At 34.3% G+C, this 14,240-nt stretch overlaps 1 protein-coding gene across 3 annotated transcripts in view; it reads right to left on the bottom strand.

The window, feature by feature from the left end:
- The window catches only part of ADGB (androglobin), a 173,228-nt gene that overhangs the window by 112,597 nt on the left and 46,391 nt on the right, over positions 1-14,240 (bottom strand). For all 3 annotated transcript variants that reach the window (XM_032339299.1, XM_032339298.1, XM_032339297.1), the window contains exons 6-9: positions 10,567-10,706; positions 7,981-8,067; positions 2,268-2,470; positions 456-596 (exon numbers count right to left, since the gene is read on the bottom strand). In XM_032339299.1, the coding sequence (XP_032195190.1) occupies positions 456-596; positions 2,268-2,470; positions 7,981-8,067; positions 10,567-10,706 (571 nt within the window). The remainder of the gene's footprint in view (positions 1-455; positions 597-2,267; positions 2,471-7,980; positions 8,068-10,566; positions 10,707-14,240) is intronic.

Consider the following 14,240-nt stretch of genomic DNA (forward strand, 5'->3'; position numbering starts at 1 on the left):
TTTATGTTTATATAGTTTATGTAACTATATATCAATATTTATGGATATTTTACAATGTGTCATATAATATAGATTGTATTTTATGTAGTATGTTTTATATATTATAATATGCTATATATAACAATATGTAACAGATTGTTATATGTTAATACATAACATATACATTTATTAGTATATGTCCTCCTCCATGCAAACACTTCTGTGACTGTTGTACCATAAGAACTGGGATAACCTTGGCTTCTGTCACACATGCAAGCTTTGCCCCCACATGCATGCATGTTGATTTGAGAGTTCAACAATTATGGGCAAACTCGAGCAAACTTATTTAGATATGCCTAAACAGGCAATACACTTTTATATTCCAAAGTTGTATTCCAACTTTGGAAACTCCAAATTTTCCCAACATTTTAGGACACAGCTAAAATAGCTATTATTCTAGAATACTGAAATCTTACAATCTGACAGAGACTGCAGTGAGTACTGTACATCTGATGAGGGTCTTGAAGCATGAAGTGACCATTTGAATTTTTCTTTTTCCTTTTCTTTTTCTCCATTTTTACTCTTTTTCTTCCCAACATCTTTTGCATCTGCTTTTTCTAACATATTAAAAATATATATGATAAATCTTTTAACTACAAAATCTCAAATTATATTACTTATTCAGTTATTATGTTGAAAAGGTGGCCAAAACAATAATGTTATTTAAATGTAAAACAATAGCCACAAATTTCCCAAAGCACTACCCACCTCTAATTAGAAACATCAAAATAAAGCAATAGAAAACTTTGAAAATTGGCGATGTACTGCCAAAGACATAAAGAATTATTGGTTATTGATTATACATTTATTTTGCTAAATGGAGATGATCATTTGAATATAATATATATCTAACAATATATAATTTGTATACTATATATAATTTTAAGTTAGTTTTCTCATTTTGGAATGAGGCTAGTTTTCTCATTCTTCCTCCAGCATCATAAGATGTATATCTACTATTTTCTCACAGAAAATGCTCTTTCCACATTCCCTCATCTTCCTCAAGAAATCCCTCTCATCTTTGTAAACATAGCTCAAAATCCCTTAGGGAATTCTTCCCTGATGCCCTAGACTAAGTATGCACTCCCATACTTTTCTGTATTTTCCTTCAAGGCTCATGTCTTAGTATATAGTAATGGTTTTTAGAATTAAAATTAATGTTAGTCTCTCTCACTAATCTTAAGCACTAGTAGATAAGTTCCACATCTGATTTTGTTCACCAGATTATTGTTAGTTCCTGGAACATTTATTGGAATTCTACTCAGAAAATAATATATCTAAATGGATGGATATACATATGTTAATTTGTGATACATGAAAAAAGGCTTCTAAGTTCAAACTAATTTGAGAGATGCTAGGTAAAACAAATTTAATCAGCCTTCTTTTCCTGTTTCCCTTCATAAACTAATGCACATTAGGTCATTTAAAGAAGGGCTTATGATAGGCATACACTTGATCTTGGTAAACTCTTGAGGAACATTTATAGCAATAACTTCTGCATGGTAAAAGTTGGTAGATAAGATCTTGGTAAGGAAAAATTTGGGCAAAATATAAGATTTCATAAATATTTTAAAGATCATTATAGATGCTTTTAAGGTATACAAAAATCTGAATACATCATAGTATATTTAATTTTACTTTACTATAAAAGCATTATTATTCATATGTATAGCTATATGAAATATTTTAGAAAATATAAAATAATTATTCAATATGTTTCTCACTTTAAGATCTTAGACTTTGAAAATAACTTGACATTTATTTTATTTTCAAATTTGAACTTAAACCTTACAACAAATGGTCAGCAAAACAAAATCCATACTGTGTCTATTTTGAATTTCCTTGGTAGAAGAAAAAAAAAAACAAAATAGGACAACTTTCCCCTTTGCAGTTTTGCTCCATTCCACTCTACATATAACATATAAGGAAGTGTGTCTGATGGAAATTGATGCTTAATGTGTCTTCCTATGTTAATACTACATTACTTTAGTATCATCAAAACATATAGTTGCCCTTGATTTTTAAAGAGAGCAAAATGTGGAATAATAACTAACATCTAGTAAATAACATTACTAGTTCTAAAATCCTAGAAAGATTAGATCCTGATTATTTTCACAACACAGTAAATGATAATGACAACAAATAATCATTAAACTCAGCAATGAATGTAAATCACTTATACACAATATCCATACACATGAATGACATTGTAATATGAAATGTCTTACCCTTTGGAGTTTTGTCACTTTTCTCAGGTACCTTTAGAGCTGTCATTGAACCTTCAGGTTTGAATTCTTTGCTGTCCTTCACTGGTTCCTTTAACTTGGCATCTAACATAGCTATTTTGCTTTCAGAGCTGGACTCATCTGACAGCTTAAATTCAGGCAATATTTCTTTCAAGAGCTCCCATACTTTGTCCATATATCCTGGGCTTAGATAAAACACATCAACATTAATTTCCAAATCAAAAAGAAACAAAAAAATCTTAACAGACCAATTACTAGCAAAGGTATTGAATCAGCAATCAAAATAATCCACAAAAACAAAACTCCAGGCTTCACTAGTGAATTCCACCAAACATTTAAAGAATAATTAATACCAATTCTTCTCAAACTCTGTGGAAAAATATAGAAGGAACACCTTCTAACTCATTTTATAAAGCCATCATTACTTTGATACCAAAACCAGATAAAGATACCACAAGTAAAGGAAATTACTAACCAAAATCTCTGATGAGCATAGATGCAAAAATCCTCAACAAAATATTAGCAAATAGAATTCAATAACACATTAAATAAGTGAGATTAATTCCAGGGATGTAAGTAACTAAGATTCAACATTTGCAAATCTATGTGATACACCACATTAAAAATGAATGATAAAAATCATAAGGTCATCTCAATAGATGGGAAAAAAAACACTGACAAAATTTAATATCCATTTATGATAAAAACTTTCAGCAAAGTGGGTATAGAGAGAACATACTGCAACATAATTATGACCATATATGACTAGCCCACAGCTAATATCATACTCAGTCAACTGTGAAAATCTAAAATCTTTTCCTCAAGATTAGGAACAATACAAGGATGCCAACTCTCACCATTTTTATTCAATAGTATTGCAGTTCTTAACCAAAGAAAGTAGGCAAGAAAGAGAAATAAAAGGCATCCAAATTAGCTAGGAAGAAGTAAAATGGTCGCTATTTGCAAATGATATAAAAAAGAGAGAAAACTCAAAAGACGCCGCCAGAAACTATGAGGCCAATAAATGACTTCAGTCAGGTTGCAGGATACAAAATCAATATACAAAAATCTGTTGCATTCTATACACTAGATGAATCATCAGAAACACAAATAAAGAAAACAATCCCATTTACAATCTCATTGAAAGGAGTAAAATACCTAGAAATAAATTTAACCAAGGAGGTGAAAGACTTGTATACTTAAAACTATAGGACATTAATAAAAGAAATTGAAGATGACACAAATAAATGGAAAGACATTCTGTGCTCATTGACTGGAAGAATTAATATTGTAAAAATGTCCAGACTACCCAAAGTCATCGACAGATTCAAAGCAATCCCTATCAAAATTCTAATGACATTTTTCAGAGAAATAGGAAAAACAATCATAAAATTTGTATTGAACCACAAAAAACTCTTAATAGCCAAAGCTAGTGTGAGAAAGAACAAAGCTGGAGGACTCACACTTCTTGATTTCAAACTATGTCACCAATCTATAATGATCAAACAATATACTATTGACATACAGACACTTAGATCAATGGATCACAATAGAGAACTAAGAAATTAAAAAAAAAACCACATAGATAATCGAAGATACATGAAAAGATATTCAGCATCACTAATCATCGGGGAAATACAAATCAAAACCACAATGAGATTTTACTTCATAACTTTTAGCATGGCTGTTATCAAAAAACAAGAAATAACAAGTATGGCAAAGATGTGGAAAAAGAAACTTCATGCATTGTTGTAAATTGGTGCACTCACTATGGAAAACAGCACGGAGTGTCTTCAAAAAAATTGAAAAAGAACTACCATATGATCCAATTCCAATTCTGGAATTATTTGAATAAAAGGAAAACACCAGTATGAAGAGATATGTGCACACTGTGTTTACTGCAGCATTATTTACAAGAGCTAAGATATGGATAAGGAAGGTGTGGCATATTATATATATGTATGAATAACACTTTCATTATATATATGTATATATATATATTATATTTATATATATATAATGGAATATTATCAGCCATAAAATAAGATTGAAATCTTTCCATTTGTAACAACATGGATGGGTCTAGAGGGTATAATGCTAGATGTAAAAAGTCAAAGACAAATACCATATGATTTCATTTATATGTAGAATGTAAAAGACAAAACAAACAAAAGTATTTTCCCCAAATATCTGTACCCCAATGTTCATAGCAGCAATGGCCACAGTTGCCAAACTGTGGAAAGAGCCAAGATGCCCTTCAACAGACAAATGGATAAAGAGGATATGGTCCATATATACTATGGAGTATTATGCCTCCATCAGAAAGGATGAATACCCAACTTCTGTATCAACATGGACAGGCCTGGAGGAAATTATGCTGAGTGAAATAAGTCAAGCACAGAGAGTCAATTATCGTATGGTTTTACTTACTTGTGGAGGAATAACATGGAGGACACTGGGAGATGGAGAGAAGTGAGTTGGGAGAAATTGGAGGGGGAGACAAACCATGAGATACTGTGGACTCTGAGAAACAAACTGAGGGTTTTGGAGGGGAGGGGGTTGGGGGAGTGGGTGATCCTGTTAGTGGGTATTAAGGAGGGCACATATTGCATGAAGCACTGAATGTGGTGCATTATCAATGAACCTTGGGACACTGAAAAAAATAAATTTTAAGAAAAAATTCCTGAGCCAGAAACCTGAAAACAAACAAACAAACCAAAGAAAACAGAAACAGACACACAGATTCAGGAAATAAACCATTGGCTGTTTGAGGGGGAGGCATTGGGGTGGAGTGAAATAGGCGAAGGGATTAAGAGGTCCAAATTTCCAGTTATAAAATAAATAAGTCACGGTGATGCAACATAGAACATAGAGAATAGTCAATAATATTGTCATAACTATATTGTAACATGTTGATTAGACATCACGGAGATTATCTAGTAATATATAAAATGTTGAATCACCATGATCAATGCCTAAAACTAACAGGATATTGTATGCCAATTATATTTCAGTTTTAAAAAGGAAGGTGACCAGTTGCTCTATTACGGATGAACCATGCAAACATCAGAGAAGTGTGCCTAGGAACTAATCATCTCTTAATTTGAAATAATCTTCTTATATCCACAGAGACATATCATTGATTGTTTCTATTATTATATGGAGGGTCAAAAGGTTTCTTTCTTTCTTTTCAGATGGTAAAACTGCACTAATTGGAGGAAAATATAAGAGGCAAGGCCAATAAATGTATGTAGACCAGTGCTTCCCTTTGGTACACCCACAGGAGAGTGGAAGGGAAGGTGTCTGTTGGAAATGCCACAGAAGAATTTCATCCTAACTGATCTTCATGTGGGAAAAAGTTCTAATAGTCAACACGAGCTTGGAACTTCAGCATTTTAATTCTCCTTGACCCCTGTAAAACCATGAACACTCCTGCAGGTCCCTCAGAGGCCTTCTCTTCACATTCTAATACTTCCTGGTAACACAAACATCCCACTCCTGAATACATCATGTGGCACTGAGAATATTGTTCTCCTGCCCTTACTGGGCCTCTCCATCCCTTCCTTCAGACAAACCCAGTAAAGACTCAGACCAAGTGAGAACACTCTCCATGAAACCCTACCTGACCCCCACTTACATCCTTGGCTGATGGCAATTGCTTCCATATTTCAACCTAAACATTTCATGACAATCATCTATATAGTATTTCATGACATCCTTTTCATTTAATAGTACATAGGTATGCATAAATAAATTTTGCAATTTTATAGTATATTATAATTTTAAACTATATGAATAATGTGACAGAATACTCATGGGAAAAATTATAAATCATACATAGATCAAAGTATGTTTTTTTTTAAAGATTTTATTTATTTATTTGAGAGAGAGTGAGTGAGAGACAGCATGAGCGAGGAGAAGGTCAGAGGGAGAAGCAGACTCCCCATGGAGCTGGGAGCCCGATGCGGGACTTGATCCCGGGACTCCAGGATTATGACCTGAGCTGAAGGCAGTCGTCCAACCAACTGAGCCATCCAGGCGCCCCCAAAGTATGTATTTTTTTACTTTTTAGTTGTATTTAGGAGAAAATTGATAAATTTGAATGCTTGGATCAGTCTCATGTATTCTTGAGAATTTTCCCTGTTTTCAAAGTTTAACTACTAATTATTATACATATATCTAGATAATGCTAAATAATCTAGTGATAGCTACTAGAGAGGAAAAGAAACTTACAGTAATTATGTGTCTACCATACAGTAGCTACTTTTTCTATCACCTACTCACTTATCTTTGGAACAACCATATAGAATAGGTCATTTTATCCCCACTTTACATATGAAGAAACTGGGACCCAGAGAAATTACATTACTTGCAAAATTCACACAGCTTGAAACTGAAGTGTCAGAACAAAAATCTAGCTATATAGTTCTGACTCCAAAGCTCAAGATTTCCCCCTTTATATCATTTTCATAGAAATTGCATAGCAACCAGAAATTCATGCAAAGAGTATGCCTAAAACTTCTTAAAATTTTTATCATTAATTTTAAGGTAGTGTATGAAACACTTTTCAGTTTTCATGTATGACTCTGGCAAGAGATAATTCACAATTTCTAATGGACTAATTTTCTAGTTGTAAATTATTTTGATTTCCTATTTCTTCACCATCTTTCAATGGACTTCTGAGGATTTCATGTCTTGGCTGTATTTATTCACTATCGCACAGGAAAAATTAAGGCACAATTATAAGAATTCCATCAATGCTGAAGATAAAAATTTAGAAAAGTCGTTTTAAACCTCATCTTAAACCTCCCTCCACCAATATTACCCATAGTATTTCAAGAAATATTCTCTTTGCTTAGATATCTGAAAAGGATTTTCCGTGAGAAGACCTATCTAGATCATCCCCTAAAAAACATGATCAGCTCTCCCTTCAGGAAAGCAGTCCCTTGAGGAAGGGGTCTACTTTTCTCCTTTTTTTTTCACCCTATAGATATGTTTATTTGAACCAAGCAACAGCTAGTTTATCCTGCTAAAAAGATGTTTCAGATGGTAGAATCCAAGTTACTGGGGACTGAATTCAATCTCCTCTAACCTGGATCCTTTGAGAATGGCACATTTCCAATAAAAATCAAAGATCGGAGATGATCCGATAACTATGCTATGGATTTGATTTTATAAAAACTAAACCACTCTGGGCTTCAGTTTCCTTGTTTGTAATGACACATACCCAGCTGATGAGGCCATATGAATGATTGAATATTTTCAAGACTGTGGTTTCTGATTAGAGATATTATATTAAAGTACCTAATACCTAGTAGGTATTTCATTATTATTATTTCCTATACGTGTGGCTAATTAAAAGTTGCCTTTATGTTTCTGTATTGAATAAGTATAGTAACTGTATAATATAAAGGAATGCATGTAAATAGTTTACTACAACAAAGAATTAACATTGTTTTCATATTTGTAATCCAGATATTTAAAGATTAAATTCACAGTCTTTTTAAGGAAACAGAAGTTATCCTGAAATTCTCAAGGAATTTTATAGAATACTATAGAATAGTGTTTTCACAAACATTTTGTAAAATATGTCATTTCTTGATGTTTTCTTAAAGATTAAAAATGTTTAATTCAAGAAACATTACATGGGAAGAAAGAAAAAAATATATATGAAGAAGTTAATGGTAAAACCTACTGGAGAGAGATCACTTCTGGTAACCATCCTGTGAGTGCGTGGATAACAGTGAACTCCCCTAGTTCTCTCCTCTCTGCTATATGGATGCTAAAGAGGCAAATGCACAATAGCATAGTTAGTAGCAATGATAATAAAAATAATAATAAACAATGATATAGCCATAAAAAATGTAGGGGTCATAGTGGTTACCTATTAAATACAAGAAAATACTATTGCAAAAGCCAGATGATTTGTTTTGTTAAAGTGTTTAAAGAGATCCAAAGATAAAATTTCATGTTTATTTTAGAAACATGCTATAAGCCTTATTTTAAAAATATATGTTAATATTCATGTCATATACATAAAACATATTCACATATATTATAAAATATGTAAATTTAGATTATATATATTTTATATATTCAGTATACTAACATGTTCTTTAAAAAAGAGAACAGTGTCTTTTATCCTTGCGACTTCAGTTCCTTTTTTTTTTAAGATTTTATTTATTTATTTGACTGAGAGATCACAAGCAGGCAGAGAGGCAGGCAGAAAGAGAGGGGAAAGAAGGCTCCCCGCTGAGCAGAGAGCCCAATGCGGGGCTCGATCCCAGGACCCCAGGATCATGACCTGAGCCGAAGGCAGAGGCCTAACCCATTGAGCCACCCAGGCGCCCCATAGATTATGAATTTTGATGTGTCTACATATGTCACAGATAACAAAAATCACTTGGGGTAGTTCACAGTCTAGTCTAAACTCCTCTGTGGATAATCCTACTTAGGTAACAACTGGCAAACCTCATAAAAATAATGTTCTGGGGGCGCCTGGGTGGCTCAGTGGGTTAAAGTCTCTGCCTTCTGCTCGGGTAATGATCCCAGGGTCCTGGGATCAAGCCCCGCATCCGGCTCTCTGCTCAGCGGGGAGCCTGCTTGCTCCTCTCTCTCTGCCTGCCCCTCTGCCTACTTGTGATCTCTGTCTGTCAAATAAATAAATAAATATTCTAAAAAAATATGTTCTGTCCTTTGCATAGCTCACAATGGTATTGACATAATTACTGCACATTAATTTTTAATGTAGAAAGATAAAACTCATATGAAAATAATTGCTATATACTATTAAATCTGAGGGAAAAATGTATAGACAAATATAAATTGTACCACACAGTTCAGTTATCCACTAGAAAGCCTCAGAAATATCTTAAATCTAGTCTGGTCCTTTATTTTCATGCTGGATTTATCTATTTTTTAAAATAAAAATAATCTTATTTCTTAGGTTGCTATAAAATTCTATGGAACTGTAGCTTTAAGAAAGACAAATTGCCACTCCAATTTTCCAGGTCACAGGTTTAACACTTCACTGATATTAATTCAGCTCTAATTCTCAGAAATTCAAGTTAGGTCTGAGAATTAGGAACGTGAGGAACATTATTTTCTTTCAAAACAAACAAACATAGCTGTCACCAGTATGAATACGTAGTACTATTTAGCTACCTAAAAAGATCTGGGCTGAGTTCTTTTAAAAAAAAAAAAAAAAAAAATCATTAAAATTAAGAGTTGTGAGCTGGGTAAAACAAACTCCAAACAGAAAATCAAGGGTTGGTGAGAGAAAAATGAGATGACAAGGATGGCAGTAGGAGTGGCTGGTTTTGTTGTGTAGCCATGGGAAAGAGAGAGAAAGGGGAGCCAAAAGAAAATCCACAAAAAGCAGAGCAGAGGTCTGATGACAGACAAGGTTATATTTCCTGAAGGGGAGGAGGCTGAGATTTGAGCAAAGGGCTAAAGTGGTCTCTGTTTGAGCCTGTGGGTGTTCCATTGAGAATGAGATGCTCTCACACACTGTAGGAGGGTGAAGGGTATCAAATTCAAGCCAGTGCCATGTATGTGAGAATTCTCCCACTGACCAATGATACAAAGTTGCCGTGCCTTTGCAACACAAGCATCTAAACTGTTTTTTGCATGGCTGGGTGGGGGGTGGATTGGCCTAGGGTGTCTGTAGGTGGAAGCCAAGAGAATGAACACAGCAGACATGTCTCATATATGCTGATGCACAAGACATGCAGGAATGGAAGATGGCAAGCAGATTTCACAAGTACTGAAGCAAATATGAGTAGTTTTTATCACGAATGTATTAAAAGGGACCAATGTTACCAAAAACATGAGGAACATACTGACATCCCTCAGAAGAGCTCAGGTTTTCAAGATTAGTAAATTATTGCTGCACACAGAGAACCTAACATTTGAACTGGATCCAGGATATATTATTTTGTATTTAGATGAACCAATATTTCCCCCTACAAACCAACTTTTTTCTCACACTAAGCCAAAATATTATTTCTCATGATCACTAGCCATTTGCAAGAAAGCACTGGATATAGAATAATTTTTGAATATTTTTTCTTGGGAGAATGCCATCTTATTGCTGACTAACCCAGTATTTCCAATTAGTGATTTTGGCATATTCATTTTTATATTAGAACATTTACATTGTCTGCAAAGAAAACTCCTTTACATTGATTTAAAAAAAAGAAAGCTATATGATATAGATGTATAGTTGTCTGTTGTCTTTTTGTTTTTATATAAGTGAATGATCATTCTTCTTTCCACGTACTCAACATTTGCCAGCTTAATGATAGCTTTACACAGAAGCATTGGCCAGAGTTCAAATTCACAGGTTGTGGCTGGAAGCAATAGATTGTTGTCTTCATCAAAAGGCAGAAAGTCATCAATAGTTATCTTTCTCCAGCAACCCTAAACAAGAGAAAAAAAGGAATGCATCAGTGACTAACATTATTTTCTCTCATCCATTATTGTACAGCACTGATGTGACTTTTCAGTGTTTTTTTATTTTACCTTAGCTTCTTACATCTAAAGCCTAGCATACTGGGTTTCAATACTACCATGGCTGGGAATTTGAGTGGATTATTTTATGTAAAGTCAGCACATCCCTATCTATATCAACAGATATGTTGATATCATCATGTCAAATATGTCACTATTTCTGAGGTCTTTTTTTTTTTTTCATTTTATTTGACAGAAAGAGAGAGAGAGGGAACATAAGCAGTGGGGGAGTGGGACAGGGAGAAGCACGCTTCCTGAGAAGGAAGCCCAAAGTGGGGCTCGATCCTAGACCCTGGGATCATGACCTGAGCCAAACAAAGAAAGATGCTTAGGCACCCCTTTCTGAAGTCTCGTAAACATATTCTTGGGTATCCCGTCCTGCATAACACAGTAAATTAAAGAGTTTCCAATAGCAGAACCAAAACATTATACAGCCATAGATAAGTTTGGCCATAATTAAATAACTCAATATAGTCATAACACAAATTCCCCAAATGTAAGTAATTATTGTTTATCCTGCTGGAGTCAGTGATATTAAACTTCTAATTATCAGATTGCTTCTGCTCCTAATTAAAGATCTCATTCTTAATATGAAGTTGATTGATACTTTATTTAATAAAATCATGATATATTTTCCTGTATACATATGACTTCATAATTAAAAGTTTAAGACAAATGATAACATTAATGATTATGGAGTCAAATAACTATGTATTTTTTTAGATTTTGGTTTTACATGTAAAATTTTATGATGGATTTATTCCTTTGCCTAAGAAATATTTTCAGTAGTAGTGTGACCACTGTGAACATAAAAATCTGGAAAACACCTGGCCTAAACCATTGCATTGCTTCAAGTCTAGCGAGGGAAGACATATATGCAAACAGTATCATACATAATAGTTCAAAATGTTCTAGGACCAGAAAAGAACGTGTGACAAATATAGCTTGTGGAAGTCTTCACAAGAAGTTAACATCTCAATTGAAGATTCAAAGAACGGTCCACTTTTCACAAGTAGATAGGAGCAATAGGGTGAAACCTGGTCTCTTTGCATGGCACATGTAAGTCTGAACTCAGATCGCCTGCCCTAGTGGTTACGTATCTTTCTTTCTTCCCTAAGAGTTGAGATAGGACAAGACAGGATTAAACACTGGAGTTTAGCCACTCTCTCTTCTAATTTCAAATGATATAACCCAAAAGAATACCTAGTGAGATAAGTCAGACACAAAGGACAAATATTGTATACTTCTACTTATATGATGTATCTGGAAGAAAGCAAATTTGCAGGCAAGAGACATGATAGAGGTTACCAGGGACTGGGTGAAGAGGAGGATGAAAAATTACTGTTTAATAGGTATAGAGTTTCTGTTTGGGATGATGTTAATAGGTATAGAGTTTCTGTTTGGGATGATATTAATAGGTATAGAGTTTCTTTTTGGGATGATGAAAAAGTTGTAGAAGGAGATAGTCTTGATGGTTGTACAACCTTGCAAAAATATGTAATGCCTCTGAATTGTAAATTCAAATTGTACGGTTAAATGCTAAATATTATGTCATGTATATTTTACCACAATGAAAAACTAATAATAGCAGTTCCCTTTCTACACTTTAATTTTCAAAAAAAATTTTGAAGGAACCAACTGAATCCCTATGAAGGAAAAGTTTTAAGCCGACATAGGAACTTAACTTAAACCAGTTCAACGAATGTCATCTGCTTCCAGCTAATCAATAACATATCTCAATTGAGAATGCTTTGATTGCTAAATACCATTGAACTGTACAGTCTAAATAGATGGACTACATGGTATGTGATTGCATCTCAAAACAGCTATTATGAGAAATAACTTGGAAAATGCGTTCAGTATTATATATCTAAAACATAATTTAACTAGATATCACAATTTTCTTAGGAATTTTTTTGATTCCTTGATATTAATACATTGGTTGGGTTGCTTCCTTAAAGTTTATGAAGAAATTAAATATTATATATATAGGGGCCCCTGGGTGGTCCAGTTGTTAAGGGTCTGCCTTCAGCTCAGGTCATGATTTAAGGGTTCTGGGAGCCCAGCTGGTGGGGCTCAGCAGGAAGTCTGCTTGTCTCTCTCCCTCTGGCCCACCCCCTCACTTATGCTCACTCTCTCTCTCAAATAAATACTTTAAAAAATATATTACATGGGGTGTCTGGGTGGCTCAGTGGGTTAAAGCCTATGCTTTTGGCTCAGGTCATGGTCTCAGGGTCCTGGGATCGAACCCCGCATTGGGCTTTCTGCTCAGCAGAAGCCTGCTTCTCCCTTTCCCTCTGCCTGCCTTTCGGCCTGTGATCTCTGCCTGTCAAATAAATAAATAAAATCTTTAAAAAAAAATAAGAAATATATTACACATAAATATATAATATATAAATAGTATATAATGTAAATACATAGAAGATGTCATCATAGAACATTGAGTTTACTTATTTGAGTCCTTATCATAGAACACTGAAACATTTTTACACCTTTTTTTTTAACTGCATGTAAATGATGAATATTGGGCAGTTTTTACTGAGATTACTGTGTTAGCTCCACATAATTTTAAATAACTATCAAAATACTTAATTACTTTACATGCTTATGAAGTAGGGCGCCTCCTTTATTAGTATAAATATAAATTACCAAAAGTCACTTTAGAATGCAGTTGTATTGGAATCTTAATATCTTCCTAGGTCAAGATAACTAAATACCTACATAAATTTATATCCTCTTCCTCCTATGACAATGCTAAAGGGATAATAAAAAATGCTTTTTAGTTAATCCCATCAATCACAATTCCAAAAGATCAGGGACAGAGATTTGAGCAAGCAACCTGAATGAGCATAATTATGCAGAGAAGAAAGAGCTCAGACCCGCACTTCCCCACCTGCACCAGGGTAACAGGCGGTGCCCCTCCCATACAGTGCCTGAAGGTGGAACTCTGACTTCCTTGCCTGTCCTGAAGCAAACAAGGTGGTCTCTCTCCCCAGTGGAGTCAGGGGGCAGAATTAGGACTTCTGTCTTCCTTCTGCAGTAAGGAGGAAGTGCTTTCTGCATTAGTAGAGCCTGTTGGAAAAACTCTTATTTCCCCACTCTGCCCATGCAGGAATGAGGAGGTACACTTCCCCCTCCTCTGGTGGTGCTCAGGATACTGTGGGATGGAATCTTATCACCTGGATAACAAACAAGAGTGGCAGAGCCAAGTAGCATTGCACAGGCTCTATAAACTAAAGTAACATTTGAAACACAGCCCACGGAAGTGAGCCAGGATGTGTACTCTGAATCTAAACAGGTTGAGTATGTGCTAAATAAAAAATTTAATTAGAAAACAGTCATAAAATAGAACACTAAAAATGTCCAGGAAACTCTCCAAAATTATTCATCATGCAAAAACCAGGAAAATCTAAATTTCAATGAGAAAATACAGTCAACAGACCA

The sequence above is a fragment of the Mustela erminea genome, chromosome 4 (genome assembly GCF_009829155.1).
Source record: "Mustela erminea isolate mMusErm1 chromosome 4, mMusErm1.Pri, whole genome shotgun sequence".
Classification (NCBI taxonomy): domain Eukaryota; kingdom Metazoa; phylum Chordata; class Mammalia; order Carnivora; family Mustelidae; genus Mustela; species Mustela erminea.